The 21982-nt window shown below is 46.3% G+C and overlaps 1 protein-coding gene and 1 long non-coding RNA gene across 2 annotated transcripts in view; one reads left to right on the forward strand and one right to left on the reverse strand.

The window, feature by feature from the left end:
- The window catches only part of NET1 (neuroepithelial cell transforming 1), a 60414-nt gene extending 51638 nt beyond the window's left edge, over positions 1–8776 (forward strand). The window contains exons 4-12 of the mRNA XM_034643576.1: positions 2443–2550; positions 3003–3170; positions 3582–3644; positions 3921–4017; positions 4362–4438; positions 5331–5588; positions 6023–6193; positions 7596–7782; positions 8122–8776. Coding sequence (XP_034499467.1) covers positions 2443–2550; positions 3003–3170; positions 3582–3644; positions 3921–4017; positions 4362–4438; positions 5331–5588; positions 6023–6193; positions 7596–7782; positions 8122–8528 — 1536 coding nt within the window. The 3' untranslated portion in view covers positions 8529–8776. The remainder of the gene's footprint in view (positions 1–2442; positions 2551–3002; positions 3171–3581; positions 3645–3920; positions 4018–4361; positions 4439–5330; positions 5589–6022; positions 6194–7595; positions 7783–8121) is intronic.
- An 11611-nt stretch (positions 8777–20387) lies between these two features.
- On the reverse strand, positions 20388–20954 carry LOC117796366. Its single transcript, XR_004620811.1, has 3 exons — positions 20880–20954; positions 20651–20727; positions 20388–20548 (listed from the first exon to the last, which is right to left on the reverse strand). It is a non-coding gene; the product is annotated as an uncharacterized LOC117796366 (long non-coding RNA).
- Positions 20955–21982: the final 1028 nt, after the last annotated feature.

A 21982-nucleotide genomic window follows, 5' to 3' on the forward strand; every position in this document is an offset into this window, starting at 1 on the left:
GCCTCTGGTGCTGTAGTGACTGAGCTAGCCTGGAGCTCTTACCAAGACAGTTGAGATTAGATAAACTCCTAAGACTGCCATGTCCTTTGTGAAGATGGGAGATAGATGGCTTTCTAAAGGACTATAGAACATATTTAACCACCAAATACTGCTCCGGGTAAATATCCCGCCACCCTAAATGGACTGCAGAAACAAAATCCGTATTAATTTCAAAAAGATGTTTTAGATAATATTTAACATTTAATTATCGAAATCTAAATTCTGTAGTTTTAACTTTAAATATCACGTAATTTTGAGTTACCAGGAAATCAGTAATTGAACAGTAAATGATCCTATAAAGAATTTTTTATCTAACCTGTTTTAATATAATAAAATAGATACCAAAAATCTTTTCCTCCCATCCATACTAACTTTTCAAGTTCACTGGGAAGAGCACATTTCCAAAGACGTTATAAGTTAAATGACTCATCTTGTGACTTATTAGAAAGTCAGATTTGTTATGTTTTAAACAGGGAAGAGGAATTAACCTGTTTCCAAAAAGTAGAACAGAACTTTCTGACAACTGCTTTGTTTCTAGTTAGCATTGGCATATCTTACTTTGTGAGGAGGTAATTATATCTCTATTCAAACAGAAGACTCTTTGTACTGTCTTTACTAAATAGAAAGGAATGCCTTGTGCCGGACCTTCTGCCCATGCATGTGTCACTTCAGTCTTGCACAGATGTATGTTGTAAAGGCATCCGCACATGTCCTTGGCCACACAGTGTGTCATTTTACTACATATCTTGAAGGTTTCTTTTTTAGTTCATTTAACATTTGCACATTAGTGGTTTTATATTCAAAGTTTTACTTCGGGGTTAATTATTTTGGTGGGAGAGAGTTGGTCTTCAGCTCTACCTCTTAAGACCTTCAAAGACCTGAGCTGGTGACCTGCCCAGTCTCCTTACTTAGTAAATCACATTCCCTTCTGATATGAATGTATACCTTTAGGAGCTGTACTAGGCTTTGCGTCATTGAAGAGTCAAATCATCGAAGGTTCTTTCCAGAGAATTTTATCTCTTTCTGCCATTTTATTTTTAAATTTTACTAAGGGGACTATTTTTACTCCATTTTCTTGCCCCTTTTTTATATGACATTAGTCATATCAAAGAATTTTTAGAAAAATGTTTCATCTGTCATTTTTAAATGGTAAATTTTATTTTTACGTGTTTTATTTTTACGTTAATTTTTAATTATATATCCTTCTGAATTACAATCAAAATTTTGTCAAGTATGCCACAATTGCCAAAAGCACCAAATACAAATAAATACATTCCTTAGATATGTAAAAGACAGACCTGATGTTCTTTATTTTGGCAGCTGTAGGAGTCCCTAATGCTGTGCCTCCATTTCCCTAGCAGTAAGATTAGAATAATGTGATTTGTAAAGTTTTGAGATCCTTGAATGATTAAGTGATATGTTTACTAAACTATTATTTTTGGGACAATATGTGTAGAATAACTATTTCTTCTCAACTTGTATTTATTTTTCCTTTAAGTTAACACATTAACTGTTTGAGAGAGAACCTGATTATTCATAAATCCCAGTGTTTACATAGTAAGTGGAAATATTTCTGAGAATGTTAGTAATAGCAAAAACTTAATGTGTTCCAGGCATTGTTCAAACCACTTAAACGTATCTTATTTAATCTTTATAACAACTTTATAAGAGAAGGTCTAATATTAACCCCATTTTACAGATGAGAAGACTGAGGCCCTGGATATTCCCTAGCAAGTGCTAGAACCAGGATTTGGGCCCAGTCCGATCCCAGAGCCCGTGTTCTCTCCTAACCCTGTCCTGCCTCTGCTTGACTACCTCCCATGACAGGGATGCTCTTCCTTCAGAGTTGGCCCATTTCAGCAGCAGATATGTTCACTTAAAAGCTATTGTCTAACTGAAGTACTTAAGAATGAAATGATACGATGTCTGGGATTTGCTTTAAACAAATTCTCACACCAAAAACTACTAAAGCTGAGTGATAAGTACATGGGCTCCATTATGCTATTATTTTTCACTTTTGTGTATGTTTGAAATTTTTCGTAATAATCAGGTACACTCTAACAGTGACTCTCTATTAAACTGAAAAGTTCTTTAGGATTCTGGAATCTAATGTCTTTGTTTTCATTTTAGTTTTTCTTCTGTGTAGTGATAATATTTGTTCTGTTTTCAAAGTGATATTCAGCTGGCTGTTCTCATACCATTAAATTTTTTAAGCATTTACTGTTTCTTAATAGTGTTCTTAGTATTTTAATAATAAAGGACAACATTCATTTTCAGAGTTTCATGTTTCTCTATTTTATTATATACAAATATTGGTTTTTGAGAGTGTTCAACTTTGTCCAAACTTGTTTGAAACCATTACACCTAAACACACATTTAGAGTAACTGTTTTTGTTTTTATAGGAGCCAAGCAATAAAAGAGTTCGACCTCTTGCTCGGGTCACATCCTTGGCAAATTTGATCTCTCCTGTAAGAAATGGAGCAGTCCGACGCTTTGGTCAAACAATTCAGGTGAGCAAGGGATGGGGCTGGGAGGTGAATAATGTAGTAAGGGGACTTTTCACAGAAGCCTAAAATTTGTGTTTTCCTTTGAGTTGTGCAAACAGTTCTGCACTATTATATTTAAACATAAAGTTTTTTTAACATGCTAGAAAGGAATATTTTTATCAGAACAGTATTTTTATGACTCTATTATATTAAGTCACATCTTATATCAAAACAGAGTCTTAGTTTTTATTCCCCAAAACGTAATTTTGGCTAATAAATATTTTTGAATGATAGATTGAAGCTTGGACAAAGGATTATCTTATGTGTTGAGAAATTCTCAGAACTTTGTTTTTAATTTGTCTGTTTTTTTTAAGAAAAAGGAATAATTACTATATCCTTTGAATCTCTCTTTTTGTTTACCTCTTTTTTCTTTCTTTCTTTCTTTCTTTCTTTTTGTTTTTTTTTTTAATTTTAAGTCATTTACCCTTCGTGGTGACAGCAGATCCCCGGCTTCTGCCCAGAAGTTATCGAGCAGATCAACAGCCCCAACACCTGCCAAAAGGAGAAGCAGTGTCCTGTGGTCAGAGATGTTAGACGTCAGTATGAAAGAGTCTTTAACTACCAAAGAAATCAAACGTCAGGAGGTAAGCTGGCATTCAGTAGCAAGGTCGTATTTATTGGCTTATACGAAAAAAAAAATGTCCCTGTTTTTTAAACATGTGTTTTGTCAGAAGACTAGCAAACTAATGCCAAGGCAAAAATCTGCTGCATGTTACTATCTCAGTGGTAATCCACAGCACATGTTGGGCAGCCATACTCTGTGATGCTGCTGGTCGTCAAAGTTAACTCTGATGGAGTAAAATCGTAAAACATATGGCAACCTCTTATTTGAGATTCCATTCTGAATTACAGTTTTCAGACCGAGTCACTTAAAAAAAAGTGCTCTTCAAAACATCAGTTAAATACTTAATGATATATATCAATTGCATGTAATTCTCCTTTCTCAAAGGAAGAAATGACCTATAATGTTTGCTGGATTTTTTTTTTCTTTTTAGGCAATATATGAAATGTCCCGAGGTGAACAGGATTTAATTGAGGATCTCAAGCTGGCAAGAAAGGTCAGTAAATAACTTTTAATCACATGCCCTGGTTTTAAAAAATTATATTTCACAAATTATGAACTTTTCTTTTATGGCTTCCAGTCTCTTCAAATATGAGTATTAGTAAGAGAATCTGTTTGGGTATTAACATATACTTTAGTTTCTTTTATGTATAATAAATAGAATCCACGCGTAGCTTTTGTATAGTTAGTCATGTTTGCGTTCAAGGAAGGTCTCTCATCATGTTTTATTTGCTTGATCCCTTTGGGTGACATACTTCTCCCCTTCTGATAGGCCTACCATGACCCTATGTTAAAGCTGTCTATTATGTCAGAAGAGGAACTCACCCATATATTTGGTGATTTGGATGCTTACATACCTCTCCATGAAGGTAAGATATGCTATTTAATTTTCGTTAGTATCTGAACAGCATTAGCACAAATTGTTATTGTTATTGTTGTTTAGAGAGGGCAAGCCGGGTGGGGTGGGAAGGGGCAAAGGGAGAGGGAGAGAGAATCTCAAGCAGGCTCCATGCCCAGGGCAGAGGCCAGCATGGGGCTTGATCCCATGACCCTGAGATCATGATCTGAGCTGAAATCAAGAGTCAGATGCTTAACCAACTCAGCCACCCAGGCACCCCAACACAAGTTCTTTTGAATCTAAACTTCTAATTTAATGCTGAATTATTTTTTTAAATAATTTTGTTATTGGTATTTCTGCCTTTTTGCATTTCAGATTTGTTGGCAAGAATAGGAGAAGCAACCAAACCTGGTGGAACAGTGGAGCAAATTGGTCACATTCTTGTTAACTGGGTATGTAGTGAGTGGCTTACAGATAGTTTTTTGCATATATGCCGTACTTGTTATTTGTGGTGAATAGCTGATCTATTTGATCTATAACTAAATTCTAAAAACAGATAAATAAGGCATTAAAACTGAACAAAATTATATAGCTGTAAAAGTTAGTGTTTACTTTAAAAAAATACTTCATGAATGATATGTTTTATTTGTTTTAAACATATGTTCCTCTTTGGGCAGAATTCCCACATTATCTATTTTTTTCTTTAGTTAACATTTGAGTGCCTGCTACATGCCAGGTGCTATTCTAGGAGGGACCACTGGGGATTCAGTGATGAAGGACATCTCTACATTTATACTCTAGTGAGACAATAGTCAAGTACATAAGCAGTCTCAAGGTTGACGATAACCGTGGTAGAGAAACTCAGGTGCCCGGAGAATATAGAAGGCTAACATCTGTCTGAGGCTGGGGGAAAGTAGAAGTCATGGGTCTTTGGTTGGCTTTCGTCAAATTATAGGGAAATTAGAAAAGGACATTCTGGGGGCGCCTGGGTGGCACAGCGGCTAAGCGTCTGCCTTCGGCTCAGGGCGTGATCCCGGCGTTCTGGGATCGAGCCCCACATCAGGCTCCTCCGCTATGAGCCTGCTTCTTCCTCTCCCACTCCCCCTGCCTGTGTTCCCTCTCTCGCTGGCTGTCTCTATCTCTGTCAAATAAATAAATAAAATCTTTAAAAAAAAAAGAAAAGAAAAGGACATTCTGATGTTGTCTTAGAGTACTACCCTACCTCTATTATCATCTGCAGGGAAATTTTTGCAGCTTCTTTAAACTTCCAGAATTAGCTATAAGTTTTGTGTTTGTTTTCACAAAAACATGTATCATACCATGTTTTCTCTTATTATTCTTCAGTTGCCGGGCTTGAATGCCTACAAAGGCTACTGTAGTAACCAGCTGGCAGCCAAAGCTCTTCTTGATCAAAAGAAACAGGATCCACGAGTCCAAGACTTCCTCCAGCGATGTCTTGAGTCTCCCTTCAGTCGAAAACTAGATCTTTGGAGCTTCCTAGATATTCCTCGAAGTCGCCTGGTCAAATACCCTTTGCTGTTGAAAGAAATTCTTAGACACACTCCAAAAGACCACCCTGATGTTCAGCCTCTGGAGGAAGCTGTAAGTCCAGTAAATGATTCGTACGTTTTTCAAGTTTGTATATTAGCTGCCTTAGAAAGGTATACGACGACCCTCTCAAATCTTATGCACAGTGCAGCAGGGTGAAACTTCTGTTGTTCTAAGTACCCAGTATGCTAGTGCACTGAGCAGTGACGAGACGTGACACATTTTATATTTATATTGTAATCAAAAGACTGGATTCTAATATCTGATCTCTTCCACTAGCTAGCTCTGTGACTTTGGGCAAGTCCCCCAATTTGGCTGAGGCTGTTTTTTCATCTGCAAAATGAAGGGACTGACTGAATTATCTGATTTCTAAAGTCCCTTCAAGCTTTTAAAATCCTATCGTTTTAATATAATGTTTTAGCCCTGCGGGGAAGCAGAGTCAAGTTAAAATGCTGAAAATGTTTCATTGATTTCTTGATAATTTTTAGATACTGATAATACAAGGAGTTCTGTCTGATATCAACTTGAAGAAAGGTGAATCAGAGTGCCAGTATTACATTGACAAGCTGGAGTATCTAGACGAAAAGCAAAAGGATCCTAGAATTGAAGCAAGCAAAGTACTGCTCTGCCATGGGGAGCTGAAGAGTAAGAACGGACATGTGAGTGACTCTCACACTAATAGGAGAGGAGTGAGCTATTCCTTTCATCTTGTACCTTGGTTAATTTTTTCTGCGTAGGTCATGAAACAGGTGTTAAAATAAGTTCATCACACAGTGAAAGAAGGTTACTGGTTTTTATTTTATGTTACCAGCTTTGGTAAAGCAAACTTTGGTTTCTGTTGTGACAGAATGACTGAAATGTCTTGGTGGAGAACGGTTTATACTTTATTTTTTTTAGTTTTGAAGCATAAATCAACTTGTTTGGCTAGGGGTTCCTTTCTAAATACATTATTAGTTTCATAATTAAAAAACATGTCCTTCAAAAAAAATTTTTGAAGACTTTATAGTGATGGAAGTAGCTTTTAGAACTACTAAACAAATTTCTACAATAGATTGAATGAAAGCGAACTTATTCTTTAAATATTAATTATAAAAGTACCTGCTGGAACTAAATGTAAGCATGGAAATTTTTCTTTTAAGATTTACTTATTTATTTGAGACGGAGAGCATGTGAGCTGGGGGAGGGGCAGAGAGAGAGGGAGAGAGAATCCCCAGCAGGCTCCATGCCCTGCATGGAACCTCATGTGGGGCTCCATCTCACGACCCTGAGATCACGACCTGAGCCAAAACCAAGAGTCACACGCTTAACCGACTGAGCCACCTAGGCACCGCATGGAATGGTATTTTTGTTTCATTAGGTGCTTTTCAGAAAGAACCCCAATTATTTGTTTGTTTTTTAAGTTTTTATTTTAATTCCAGTTTGTTAACATACAGTGTAATATTAGTTTCAGGTGTACAATACAGTGATTGAACAATTTCATACATCACCATGCTAATCACAAGTGCTGTCCTTCATCCCCATCACCTATTTCCCCCCAGAAGCCCAATTTATAAGTTGGGGTTCTTTTTGGAAAAAGTCGAAACCTGACATCTCTGATTTCTGTCGTGAAGCCTAATGTTCTATAAAGGCTCACATTTGTGTGGGACAAAATAGAATCATTAACGTGTTTACCAACTTGCATTTTTTAATCCTTATTTTGTTGGAAAACTGGTATACAATACTCGTGTTTCCAGACATGTTGCTACTGGTAGGTCTTTGTGGTGCCTAGCGTTTATTCAGCTGCTGCTTAATCTAATGTTACACACTGATAAAAATAAGTTTTATATAGTCTGAGATTAGAAAAGCTCTCCAAGTAGAACATGCGCAGCCTTGAAATCAGGTCTTTATGAGGTCATTTCCTTGAAATCAGGTCTTTATGAGGTCATTTCCTTGAAATCACGGTCTTTATGAGGTCATTTCCTTGAAATCACGGTCTTTATGAGGTCATTTGTAAGGATGGATTTCAGTCACTTAAAATCACAGAGTTTCACAGTTAGGTGTATTCGTTTCTTGTTGCTCCAGAAACTTTATATATTCCTGTTTCAAGACATCTTGGTTTTGACTCGGCCTGTTACACGAAATGAGCGTCACTCCTACCAGGTTTATCGGCAGCCAATCCCTGTCCAAGAGCTGGTCTTGGAAGACCTGCAGGATGGAGATGTGAGGATGGGAGGATCCTTTCGAGGGGCTTTCAGCAACTCAGATAAAGGTAAAAATAGAAGCTTTAAAGTAGTTTACATAAACAGAAACTCAGAACTTACATAAATTTAGTTTTACTCTTCAAGAATTCTGTCCCTACACAAAAAATTATAAATGAAGTGGATTCCATTGTCCTGTACCTGTTCCACTGGCTGGACAGCCATCAGGCGCTTTGCTGCTCTGACCCCAGCAGCTGCAGCTGATAAGAAACGGATAGGCTTTCATGAATGTATCTGCCTGCTAGACGTGCCTGGGATGTAAACACTCCCAGCCATAGTAAGAGTGTATGCTGACTTCATTTTACAATAAACTTCTTAAAAAGTCTTTTTTACATTTTTTATTCTTCTAGCTAAAAATATCTTTAGGGTTCGCTTCCAAGACCCCTCTCCAGGCCAGTCCCACACTCTGCAGGCCAACGATGTTTTCCACAAGCAGCAGTGGTTCAACTGCATCCGCACCGCCATCGCTCCTTTCCAGCAGGCCGCTGGCCCGGCCGAGCCGCAGGGCTTGCCGGAGCTCCACGAGGAGTGCGAGGAGAACAACCCCTCTGCTGGGAACGTCCGAGCCCAGAGAAGGGCGTCCACGGCATCTAGTGTGACTCATCTCCAAGTTGCTGGAGACGCTTCAGAGTGCGGCTCCCCAGTGCACACAGCAGACGACATGAAGAGTGTGAAAGTTCACCAAACACAGTCTGGCTTCCGAAAAGCAAGGGACAAAGCCCAGTTCAGTGGCAAACGGAAAGAGACTGTGGTGTAAAGGAAGTTCTGTGTATTAACTGGTGGAGAGACTGTTTATTTATAAATGTGTACAGTTTGTTTTTTCTTGTAATGTGAGCATGGGAGCATTGCAGGGCTACTTAATACCAGTCTTAACATTTTCTATGTTTTTGGTTGGTTTTGGTGGTTGTTCCTTTTTTTTTTAATGGCAGCTAAAGATAACATGCAGATTACTGTTAAACTGTAGCTTTTTTTTTTTTTTTTAAGATGTTTTCCCCTGATTATTTAGAACATGCAAGCCTGGTATTTTTAATCAAATGAAATATTTATGAAATGGATTTTCTCTTTATTCTGCATTCATCATGACTTTCTAATACCAACCAATTGTGATATTTACAATATTTGCCAAAAACTGAAGTTTTGCAAATACTGGGATTTTACCAGTGTTTCTCTGATAAACTTTGTGTGCAGAATTTGAAATTGTAGCACTGGCACCTAAAGTCTACATGCTTGTTTATGATTTTTCAGAACTTCCACTGAAACATAAAGTCCTTGGAGAGCAAACCATAAAACTTAGTGAGTTTTCCATTTTATTAACTGGAATACCTTATATTTGTTTTTCACTGCACATTCCTCATTTTTTATCCATTTAACCTGCCAATTATTTAATTTTTTTTTAATTTGTAGTTTTTAGTATCTGCTTTTTATTTTTTTACTTTGATGCCTTTGCCTTTTCAAATTGGCATGTCTTTTAAGTATTTTTCTTCTTTGATTAAAAATGTGTGTGTGTGTGTGTGTGTGTGTGTGTGTGTGTATATATATATATATCTTTTTTCTTTTTTTTTTAAATCACCTTACCAAGTGAAATCAAGCCATACTGTTTTTGAGCCAATTAAGAAAATTGCAATTTTTAAAGTGTAGCTTGTCAGAGTGGTGAATACACATGAAATGACTCTGTGTATTCTGGACTAGTGAAAGAAAAATGCCATAAGGTTTTTGTTGAAAGTTTTAGTGTTGTCTGAAAAACAAGAGGGAAGGCAATTGACTGGTAATAAGTTTTTTAAAAACACACACACACACAAAGAGGGCCTAAGAGAGTAGTTTTGTCTTAAAGTAAAAATGTCTGGTTGTGCCAGAACGTGAAAGGAGATAGTAAAAGCTAAACTTGAGGGTGTGTAGTAAGTCGTAGAAGGCTTGGGGGAAGTGAATTTTATTTGCCTTGGTTTATGGGTTTGAAAGGAAGCAATGAAATGTGTTGAAAATTTGACCATAGTAGATCAGTTTTGGTGGATTTATTCACAAGAGGGGAAAAGACTGATGAATCTTTTATTGTAACGTGTTTCTGTTCAAATGAGACCATAGTATTTAAAGAGGGAAGACTAAAACCCTGTGTCGTGGCCAATCTATATTGGTGATCAGCTCAAGTAAATGTGGACTATTATGTGAACTATATCTGGCCAGTGGAAATGAAAATTGAAAAAGACTGTAAATAGATAATCCAAATGATTTCTCTGTATAAATGAATTATACAATTAAAAAAAAAAAGCACACACATAATCACCCCTAAAGGTTTCTTGGCTGGTGGGTGTTGGGGGACATTTGCTGGATGTGCTAGTTCAGAGGAGGTAATGGCAGGCCTCACCAAAGTTTTTAAAAATCATAAATAAACCCTTGAAATTCATTGATGAGTAAGGGAAAGACTGAATTATAAGGACAAGTTTTGTGAATCTTCTTACACCATTTAGAATACAGTATAATCAGAAATAGCTATTGGATTGAAGACCATTGAACATGTGGCCACTTTCTGGATATAATAGTAAAGCTATTTTAATTTAAGTATCTCAGGTTTCTAAGTTTGGAAATGCAAAGTCAAAAGTGTAGGTTAAACCAACAGTCGTGATCTGGAAAGCTAGAAGGCAAGATTTCTGATCACTTCTAGAGATGTTATATAGAATGTTCTTTCCAGAATTACCTTGATCAGCTTCTGAAGTTCAGAAATAAGTTCAAATGCTATTAATGGAATGATTCTTTATCAAAAGCTGTATCTTCCTTTGGTTCACACAAAGGTGAAACTAAGACTCAGAAAATGAATAATTGCATGGAATGAACACTTCAGAAACTGCATCTATATTTGAGAGCATTTGATGATCTAGCCAGTAGTAATTCTCAAACCAGTTCGGGCATCAGAATCACCAGGGGTTCCTTAAAAAAATAAAAATAAAAAAGTAAGTGGACCTACCCCCTAACTCTTTCCCATACAAATACCCATTTCACTGATTCAGGGTCTTGGGGAGAAGGGGTGTAGGAGGAAGGGCTGATCATTTGTATTTGTAAACACTCCCTCCTAGTAATTCTGATACAGTGAACTCCTTGGGTCAGCACTTCGCAATCAGGGATCCAGCAATAGCCATTATGTGAATGATAAGCAGTAAGTACCGTCCTGTATCTACTAACTTCTCAGTTTGCCTTAAAGTACTCAGGCTCCGTTGAGGTAAGCCTGAGTTTTCTTCTTTCTGTGGGTGTGCTTATATATTTTGAGCAAAGTTAGTCTCTGCTTGGGAAGGTCTTTTTAAACTCAGGATGTGTGCACACAAGGTGGTACGGGGAAGCTAAGTCACCCACCCAAACTACAGCAGTCAGCGGAGCCAGTGTCATTCAGTCACCCTTGAATCTGGTGAGACTGACATTTCCTGAACTGACTCTGGGTCAGAGAGCTGGGTCCACGTTCTAAATGTTTAATGCTTCTCTCAAGATGCAGATCTAGCCCAGTATGGGGTTATTCAGTATACATATAACTATAATATGACTCAATTAATTTAGCAAACATCAGCAAACGTCTAGTTAAGGAAGGCTTCCATCAGTCCGTCTCGCTAACATGCAGACAAAGCAGGCGGCTTACAGTTTGTCTTCACACTCCTCGGTTAAAACTGCCTGTCACTGGAGGTGAAACTGGCTTTCGTTGTGTTTAGAAGTCCAAGGGATTCGAAGTGCATGATATCTCAACCTCCTTGGGCTTTTTTTAAGAAAAAGCATTCAGGAATACCTATGAAAGAATCTGGACCTGATTCCCCTGAGGGGAGTGTCCTATCAAAGAACATCTCCCTCACTTCAGAGGACTCCAAAATCTCCTAGATCCAAAGGAATTTTGATTTTTGCCTGCATATTTGAACAACTCCAGAACCAACAGCATGTCTGAGGTGGTCTCAGACGTAAGTGGTTCCTCAAGTCTGGCGGTATGTGATCTGAGTTAGATCATGAGTACTTTGAGACCCCAATACAAGCTATGGGCCCTCTCCCCCCAGAAAATGTATGAATGTAAATACACATCCACACAAATTGGGGGGTTCCAGGATAATCCCCAAACCTGTCTACGGATCCCAAGTTAACATTTGCTCAAGCCTCTCCTGACTAGGACTTTGTTTAGGGAAACATGGTATGGATTCTCAATTTGGAAAATCAAGAAAATATAAGAAAGGAATTGCCTCAAGGGAATGAGAAGACTCTAAAGACTAGGAGAAAGTATTTAGGGGCACCTGGGTAGCTCAGGCGGGGAAGCGTCTGCCTTCGGCTCAGGTCATGGTCCCAGGGTCCTGGGATAGAGCCCTGCATTGGGGCTCCCTGCTCAGTGGAGAGCGCAGGGACCCTGCTTCTCCCTCTCCCTTTGCCGCTCCCCCTGCTTGTGTGCCCTCATTCTGTCAAATAAAATCTTTAAAAAATATATTTATAAAAGACACATCTGATAAAGGATAATTAGTCAGAATATACCCAAAACAAATAACAAAAATCCTTAAAACTTTACAATAAGGAAATGAACAAACTAGTTAAACAGACACCTCACCGAAGAAGACACACAGATGACAAGCACAGGCAGAGACGACGGCACACCACGCGGCGTTAGGGAAGTGCCCGAGCAAACCACGCAACTGCGCGTTGTCGGAATGGCGAGATCCAGACGCTGGCGAGCAACGGGGACGCTCATTCATCGCTGCTGGACACACAAAATGGTGCGTCCGTTTTGGAAGACCGTTTAGCAGTCTTTTAACCAAACTACAAACTACGAAACCCGCCATATGGTCCAGCAGTCATGCTCTCGATTTTAACCAAAGGAGTTGAAGACTTAAGTCCACACAGAAACTTGCACATGGACGCTTATAGAAGCTTTATTCATAATTGCCAAACTTTGAAACAACCGAGATGCTCTTCCCGGTGATGAGTAAGTAACCTATGGTGCATTTAGACCTAAATAAGATATTCCAGCACTAAAAAAGGAATGAGCTATCAAGCCCCGAAAAGACATGGAGGGACCTTAAATGCATCTTACTAAGGGAAAGAAGCCGATCTGAAAAAGCTCCACACTGTAGGATTCCAGCTCTATGACATTCTGGAAAAGGTAGAACTAAGGAGACGGTAGGGATCGGTGGCTGCCAGGGGGTGGGGGTGGGGGACAGGGTAAGGGTAGAAACATGTCACTGGATATTCATCCAAACCCATAGAATGTGCAACACCAAGAGTGAGCTCTAATGTCAGCTGCGGACTGTGGGGGATGTGACAATGTAGGTTCACTGACCTTTGTCCCACTCTGGTAGGGGATGTTGATGGTAGAGGGGCTGTGGGTGTATGGAAGCAGAGAGTAATGGAAATCCACACTTTCCACCTAATTTAGTTGTGGACCTAAAGCTGCACTTAAAAAGTCTATTTTGGGGGGCGCCTGGGTGGCACCGCGGTTGGGCATCTGCCTTCGGCTCAGGGTGTGATCCCTGCGTTGTGGGATCGAGCCCCACATCAGGCTCTTCTGCTGTGAGCCTGCTTCTTCCTCTCCCACTCCCCCTGCTTGTGTTCCCTCTCTCGCTGGCTGTCTCTATCTTTGTTGAATAAATAAATAAAATCTTTAAAAAAAAAAAAAGTCTATTTTTGAAAAAAGAAAAAAATTACCGAGGCGCAGAAAAAATATATATACAATTAGGAATATATATCTAAGTCCTATCTACAGAGACCAAAATTGGAATACCACTGCCGATATTCTAAGACATCAGACGTCAGTGCTCAGCAAAAGTGACCTGTGTGTCTGGATGTCTGGGCCACAAGCCATCGCTTTCAAAGCACACCTGCTTAGGAATTCTGTGTGCAGAGGCCAGGATCTCAGGTTCTCACACCAGCCCCGGCCACCCTGAGCAGCACACCTCCAGCTCCAGAAGAGTCAGGACCTAGGGCATGAGGTGACTGAGCCAGCCCTCCTCCACTCACAGGTAACGGCAAGCCGGGGCGGAAGGTAGCAGAGGAACGCGGCAGAGTCCGCAGCAACACCCCAGCCGGGCGGGGAAGGGAGCTCCGAACTTGGTTTGTCCTCCCCCAGCTGAGTCTGGGATTGGAGCTGGACTCTGTTTTTAGCTAACCTGGGGTCCAAAACGTGGAGCAGAGGCCCACTGCCTTTGCACCCCTCCCTTCCCTCCTCTGCCTCTGCTGGGCAGTGGAGGCAGGGCCTGTCCTCCATCCACCATGACCCCACCCAAGACTTCATGCAGCCGTGGCACTCACCCCAGTAGGGTTTGAGGGTGCGATCACGGGGGGCCAGGCGGCACTCCTGCGGTTGGGCGGTTGGATGTACTCTCTTCCTCCAGGCCCCCCTCCCAGCAGTTAGTTCCAGCTACTACTGTCAGTTGAACGTGATTTGAGACGGCGCCGGGCCTCCCTCCACTCCTGGAAACTGCTCCAGGGCTGGAAAAGAGTGTTGTCTGACATCACCTCCCTTTGCCAACCGTCAGGCATCGACCCTGTCTGTCTTCTCGCTGGCAGACTCCTCCCCAGCCCCCCAGCACACCCTGCCCGTGCCCGCCTGCGTGTGTTCTCTTCAGCTTGGGCCATTTCCAGGTGTGAGCTCAGCCCTCCGCTCCCCACCCAACCATCCAAGAAACGTGGCGTCTGTGATGACGGGGGAGGGGCAGAGCATGCCACGGGGGTCTGTGGGCTGGTGATACCCCAACTCTGAAGATCCGGGGGAGCAAAGCATAAGGTGCAGCTGGGACCCCCCAGTGCCCCCCTGTTCTCTCTCCTGTCTCAGAGGCTCCCCTCGCAGTGCCTCTCCAGGGACAGGACACGAGGGAGGGGCTTCGCAGAAAGTCTCTGCCCCAAAGGAATACGTAATCCGAGACAAATGGCAACGAAGCCGACCACAGGGCAAACTGCACGAACCACACGTATAAATAAATAGCTAGCATATTACTTTTCCATACCATCAAAGGTATGGTGCATTTTATGGGGTGGCAGATGTAGGTGGAAACTCAGCACAGACTTTAAACTCTCGGGGTACGGGCAGGCCTATAGTCATGTGTGTTCCTTCAGACCCCCTGCATGCGTGCTCATCCCAGAGGGTAGGGCCCCTTTCCAAAACAAAGGAAATGGCACACTGGTGTGCAGATACACACCCCTGCACACCCTATCTGAGCAACTGGGGAGGGGCCCCTGAAACCCCGAAATCATGTTTGCCTCCAGGCAAGGAGCATGAAGTAGTCTTTTCCACCCATGGAAACTATTTCTGCCGTTCCTGCTGTTCTAATTCACAGCCAGCTCCTCCAGGCTTCACCTCCCAGAACTTTCCAACGAGCTTCTTTGTTGCAATAACAGACAAGTGCAACCTGGGCATCTATCTGCCTGCCTAACAGTGCATTCAAAGGATGCGGAACTTTCCATTGGTTCTGGGAGGTAAAATCAGATCACGTGGGAGAAGTGACATCTTCACCTGGCAATGCCGCACCCCCCCCTCAGGTGGCTCGGGATCTGAACTTGTCACGCGGTCTCCCCGCCTGCAACGTTAGTACTCTGTCCTCTCTTCCCTCCCTCTGCCTGGAGACATCCTCCTCATCCCTCAACATCCGGCTGGCCTTCCCCATGCTAGACAGCCTTCTCTGACTCCCCGATGCGTCCCCACCAGGCTGCTCGGGGAAGCGTCACCTCCCTGTGACACACAACACTTTCCAGCTTGAACATCGCCTTCCCTACCAGTCTGTGAGTTTGTTGGGTCTCAGTGTCCCCAGGAACTACCACTTCTCCTGACAAGAGAAGGTGCGTGAACGTGTTTGCTGAATGCACCAGAATGGCGAAGTTAGCAAGGCAAGGAGACTCCCAGACTCTCAGACCTGGGTGGGCCCCCCAGAGGGCCACAGATGAGCCCGCCTCCTGGAATTCACCCCACCTCGGGTCCCTTCCCACAACGCAGCACCGCTGTCCGCACCACCAGCAGAGAAAGTTGGACGTGACCGCATGTGACTTCCAAGCCCCTTCTGCCTGCGGCGTCTCGGGTCCCTCGCTCTGGAGGAAGCCAGACCCCATGCTGCCAGGACGCTCAAGCAGGCCTGTGCCGAGGCCCCGGGGGGCAGAGCTGAGCTCCTGCCCACAGCCAGCACCAGCTTGCCCAGCTTTGGGGGGTCTCCTGGGGGCACACCCTCCAAACAGGGAACCCAGCCTCACCCACTGGCTTCCTGACTTCAGCCCCATGAAAGGTGCTGAGTCAGAACTGTTAGCTAGGTTGCTCCCAGAAAAAACTGAGATAATTCATGTTTATGACTGTGTTGAGCCACGAGGTTTTCATATCATCTGTTATGCAGCAACAGGTAACTAACACACATCCTAAGAGCTCCGCTGGGTTGCAGCCATCGCGGGGAGAATCATGGGGAGTCGGCCTGCAGGAGATCCTCGGCGCCCTGGGATTTGGACCAAGCCAGATGGAACAAACAAGTAAATATCAGAAGAAAAACCAAGGCCCGTCTCCAGGGGCCCAGAACGGAGGCATAGGTTACACAAACACAGCAGGCGTGGCTGTGGTCTGAGCCCTGGGGCCTGCTGCCCTCTCTCCCTGAATTCTGCATCCCAGTGGACGGAGCAAATGGGCTGACCTTGCCTGCCCTGGTCTTACTCAATCACACTTGGTCTTACAGCCGGGGACTGACTTGCTGATGCCCTACGGCGGGGAGAGCAGCCCCCGCGCTGGGAGGTGGGCCTGGCGTCTCTGACCCCAGCTCCGTCGGCCTCTGGCGGCACTCGCCCCAGCAGGTGTAGGAGTGAACTCTTTCTTATCTTCTCCTCCCTCTCTGCTTCCCTTCCCCCACCTCTCTCTCCCACATGGATGCCATTCCTAGGCACAGAACAATAGCACATTTGTCAGACTCACAAGCGGCCTGGTCGATAGCACAACCATTAAGAACTACCGTTTCTTGGGTGCCCACCACCGCCCTGCTTCTCCTGCCGGCCTCCGGCCTGCAGTCTGTCCCCTTTGCTTCCTGTGCAGCTCCCTCCTGAGCCGAGAGGGCCCTCACACGTGCCCAGCCCACCCATCCAAGTTCTGTCCACACCCACACCCCCTCTCCCCCCAGACCGCTGCTCCCTGGGCCAAGGGGTGTGAACGGCAGCGATCCAGTCCCCAGGGCAGAAGCAGACAGGCCCTGGATGTGGGTGCAGGGTCACCTGGGAGGGAACTCCACGTTTGTCTGCACCAGGAACGTGATCTAGAAGTCGGGCAGGGTTCTGGCTGGCATCACCCTTGGCCCAGAAGATCCTGACCTCCTGGGCTTGGCGTGGTGGGGAGATGCCCCAGTGGCCTCCAAAATAAGGAGTCCAGAGCAGTGGCCCTGATTCCCCAGGCCTGAGGACAATGCCTTTCCAAGCACTTGAAACATGACTTGTCCTTTTCTTTACTCCTCGTGACTGACAGCATCTGAAGGTTTGCTCAAGTGTGTCCAAAGGCAGAGCCAAGGCTCGTCTGATCATACAGGAAACCTTAGTGCCACCAGCTCCCAGACTGGATTCTGAGCCTTCTGGGAGCTGACAGTATGGTGGCGGACTGGTCAGGACCCCTGGGTGGCAGGTGGAGGAGAAGCCCAGTGACTGACGTGGAATCACTGGTGCACCCAGCCCAAGGCCAGAGTCCCAGAGAAAGTCAGGAGAAAGGGTCCTGGGGCGGGTCCTAGGTCAGGCAGGGGAGCCTGGGAGGGAGCAGACAGCGCCCTGTCCAGCTCCCCCACCACGCCCTGCTACACGTCCAGGGCCCTGTAGATTCCAGCTCAGGGTGTAGGGAGCTCCCTGGAGAGGGAGGCCTTCCTCAGGTGCCTCTTCAGCCCCGGGTCACCAGTCTCCCCGCGCGCTTGCTGGAGTTAGAGGGAGCTCCCTAAACATGGTAGAAAGGCATCATCTTGGGCTGTCCTGAGTCCTGCCTGCTGTCGGCCTGGGCTTGGAAGGCCCGGAGACCATCACGGCGTACAGTTGCCAAGCTGGGGAGACCGAGTCACACACCTGGAGCCCCTTGCAGTGGCCGTGACGTGTGTGCCACAAGGCCCGTGCTCTGGTGCAGACGTCAGGGACGTGGTGGCAGACGCAGTGGCGGACATGGTAGTGGACGTGGTCGTGGACGTGGTCATGGCTGCAGGAGCCTGCAATCGCCGTGTGCTCGTCCCAACGGTAATTCTGGGCGCCCCAAATGCCTCAATGCCATCGCTCCTGCTTATTAACTTTGTTTTCATAATGTAACCACACTTTGTCTGCTCCGGCATCCCGAGGAAACGGCCAGAGAGGTTGACTGTCGGGCTAGGCGCGGCGATGGCCTAATTTAAACTGGGTATTCTGGGGTGCCTGGGTGGCGCAGTCATTAAGCGTCTGCCTTCGGCTCAGGGCGCGATCCTGGTGTTCTGGGATCGAGCCCCACATCAGGCTCCTCAGCTAGGAGCCTGCTTCTTCCTCTCCCACTCCCCCTGCTTGTGTTCCCTCTCTCGCTGGCTGTCTCTCTCTGTCAAATAAATAAATAAATTCTTTAAAAAAAAAAAAAACAACTGGGTATTCTGGAAATTCGCTTTAGGACGTGCAGTAGGCCCCTCAGAGAGACTGACGGCGACCCTCAGCAGCTAAGCACCCCCCCCCCGAAGGGACCGTAACGGGGACACGTGTGCTGCACGTGTCAAGTTGCTGCGGAGGGAGATAACAAATGGGGACTTGGAATATTCGCGGCCCATCGAAGTCACAATGCCGGCCGAGTTGGAGCGGCAGGCACAGGTCCGTCATCGAGCCTGGGGGCCGCTGGAAGGTCATCTATGGGAGAAACGTACACTAACCAATGACCACCTGCCCCTGCAGACCTCTGCACGGATTTTATTTTTAAATGGTTTCCCTGGCGAAGTGCACGGGGGCCGCGGAACTGGCGGGGAGCTTCCGTGAACCTCACTTAAGGCACGTTCCCCAGCAGCTTCGCTTAAACAGCGAGGGGAGGGAAAGGCTTCGGGCCTGGAACCACTTCTGCCAGTTCCCCATTTCTGCACACTAACGACCTTCATGACCCGGTCCTGCTTCAAGGCTGGCCGTGCCCCGCACCCCCACTTCACACTGCCCCCGGCCCCCACCTCCCGCACCCCTCCAGGGCAGAACTCAATGTCCAGCCTGGGTGGCGTCCGTCTCCCAGCAGTCATCCCCACATTTTACCTGGTGGGATCCCGAGGAACCCCAGACCCCACCGTGCACCTTCCCACCCCACCCCCAGCCTGGGCAGGACGGCCACCAGCTGGGATGGTAGGAAAGAGAGGTCCTTGTCTTGCTCCAAGGCTCTGGAGAGAGGGCTGCACAGGACCCGTGTGGCCTGCCAGCCTCCGACAGCCATGCCTGTGTGTGTGCCGGGAGGCCCGCAGCAGGACAAGAGGCAGACGTGGCGCCCTGGAGAGTGATCCTGGGCACAGCACACACCCCCCCCCCCCCCCCNCGCGCTTGTCTGCAGAAGTGATTGGCCCGAGGCCCTGGCTCAAGCCCGAGCATGTCTGCCACAGGCCTGTCTGCTGTGGTCCGTCCATCCTGGGAGCCTGTCCTGGATGTCCATCCGTCCTGACGTTACTGAGTGCACCTGCGTTCTCCGGTGCTCCTGGGCTTGAAGGACGCTAGCGTTCTCGTCTTCCCGCTGCTCTGCCTGCCAGGGGTCCGGGCAGAAGGAGCCACAGGTCATGAGACCAAAAGTGGCTTGGGGGTTTTTCTTGATGAGCAAAAACAAAAGTTTTGAGGCCTCCAGGGGTTTTTCAAAACCTCTGACAAAATGAATCCGAAGGCTCAGAAGCTGGGTCTTTACAAGGTCTCCTCTGGGGTGGTGGCCAGATTTTGGCCTCTGGCTTGAGTCCTAAACCCCCGCTTCTCCCTGGGCATCTTTGCAGGGGACATCCTCTCCCCGTTTTCCCTGCTGCTTCTACTCAGTGTCCCCCACCCTCTCGCCCACCCACACCTGTGCCCGTATCCCCCCGGACCCTGGTCAGGCCCATCACTCTGCGGCCTGGGTCCCATCCTCCGTGTACGGGGGAGGCTCGGTCACCCCTGTGTTTCCAGACGGTCACTGCTCCGAGAGTCACTGTCACAAGTTGGCATCATTTGCACGCTTCTCTGCTGGGTATGTTTCCATGTGCGGGTTCTGTATTTATTCTAAAAGACCCCTTTATGTCCTGATTATTAAGTAGAAAACCAGCTTCCCTTGCGACGAATAGGAGGAAACTGTAACAATCAGGGTTCTGAAAACAAAATTAAATTAACAAGTCCTGCCTACATACTAAAGGGAGGTCTGCTCTCACCTTTGTTATATTTGTCATTTTATGTGCTAAAGTCATATCAGGGCCCAAACTTTGGCCATCAGTGAGTTCAGAGATCTTCGGGGTCCCTTTCAGAGGTACAGTTGAATTATTTATTTTTCTGTTTCTCCCCGTCTCCCCTGCCCCCCACTCTCCTTCCCAGCGGTTTGTTGTAAGCCTGCGATAATCATAGCACACACACAAACACAATCCTTTGGCCTAAAAGTGCACGCCTGAAAAGACTTTTTTTTCCCTTTATTTTATTTTATTTTATTTTATTTTATTTTATTTTTTTGCCAGTGCACAGAACAAGGGACCAGCATTGTTTGGGGAGAGATAACAGGCTGTGTTTCCAACATTTCTCCCCACTGGCCCTGAGAGATACCATGGTGGTTCCTGACAGGAAATCCCCTGCTGCCTCATGGAAAACCCAGAGAAGGAAGCGGAGCAGCCCCCGTGGACGGTTCAGGCTCCACCCAACGCTCTAGAAGTAAAGAAAAGTCACTGTGGCAGGCCGGGGTCCCCGGGCCCTGGGCTCTGAGCAGCCCCTGCAGGGAGCCCCATGCCCGAGGGAAGACGCACGCACCCTGGCCTCTTGAAGCTGCCCCCACGTGTGTTAGCGGGTCCAAAGTGGTCTCCCCTCTAACAACTGCTTGATCAAATCTGCAGAGAAAGAGGCATCACTACCCCCTGATTTGCAAACAGAAAAACCAGGGCCAAGAGACCGTGCCCCAGATCTAACACAAGGTCGGTGCCAAGGTCAGCGTCATTCCCCACTACTGCCCACCCCACGCAGGGCTGGCATCAAGGCTCACCCGATGTATCTCCTGTTCCTTCTAGAACTCCGAAGCTGAGCTCTCCAGGGCCACCAGTGAAGGCGGCCTGAGCGCCTGGCGTGGGAAAGAGGAGAGAGCACAGGGAGGGGAAGGAAAGTCTGGTCTGTTAAAGGCCAGTCTCCTCCACCTTGCAGCTCCCAGCCCACCCCACCCTGCCCCGACCCCGGGCACGCACGTCCCTCCCAGGCCCCCTCTCCTGGCGGCGGGTGGCACATACCGGCCCTCAAGGACCAGGCCCCAGTCCTCATCTTTGCCTCGGCCCCAGACCACAACTGAGTCCCAGTTACAGAGCTGGGTGCTCCCGCCAAGCACCCCCTCACCTGTCCCTCCCCACCTCAGCCTGGCCTGCGGGGAGCGCCTGGGGAGAGCCGGGCTCTGCCCCTGCTCCCTGCCGACTTGAGCAGTCATCTGCTGCTCCAGGAATTCCTGAAACCAGGGAGCCCTGCCCCAAGGCTCACCCTGTCTGCTGGGAAAGCAGCGGCTGGAGCTGGGCTCCAGAGGGGCCCCTGTGGGCGGCCCACATCCCCACCTTCTCCCGGGTCCTCCCTGCTGGCCGCTCCCTAGGCCCGGGAGCCCCGTGCACCCTCTGAGCTGCCTCACAGCTGGAGGGCTTTTAGGAGCCTCCAGCCAAACCCTCTTCTCCCCAGGAGCCCTCATTCCCAAATCGTGTCTTTAGCACACAAACCGAACTTGCTGACCAGCACGTCTACTGTTTTCCCAGTGGGTGCTGATCAAGGATGTGGGGAGCCGATCAGAGCCCACGCAGCCACACAACCGGTGCCTCTCTGCACTGAAGGTCCCCACGGGAGCCCGTGCGCCCCTTCTCTACTCCTCAGTGAGCCTCCGACAGCTCTGACCCACCCATGTGCCTTCCCTGGGACTGCTGTGACAAACCACCACAAACTGGGCGGCCTGAGACACCGGGGCTCACTCCAGGCTCTGGTCCCAACCCCCCATCTCTTGCAGGGTCTGTTTCCTGGAGGAAAAGGCAGGGGTCGTTAAGTTTCTGGGGGGGGGGGGACACCGAACTGCAGTCCATCTCAATATTTCCAGGAAAACAAGGATCCTTAGGCCCATCTTGG

The sequence above is a fragment of the Ailuropoda melanoleuca genome, chromosome 15 (assembly GCF_002007445.2).
Source record: "Ailuropoda melanoleuca isolate Jingjing chromosome 15, ASM200744v2, whole genome shotgun sequence".
Lineage (NCBI taxonomy): Eukaryota > Metazoa > Chordata > Mammalia > Carnivora > Ursidae > Ailuropoda > Ailuropoda melanoleuca.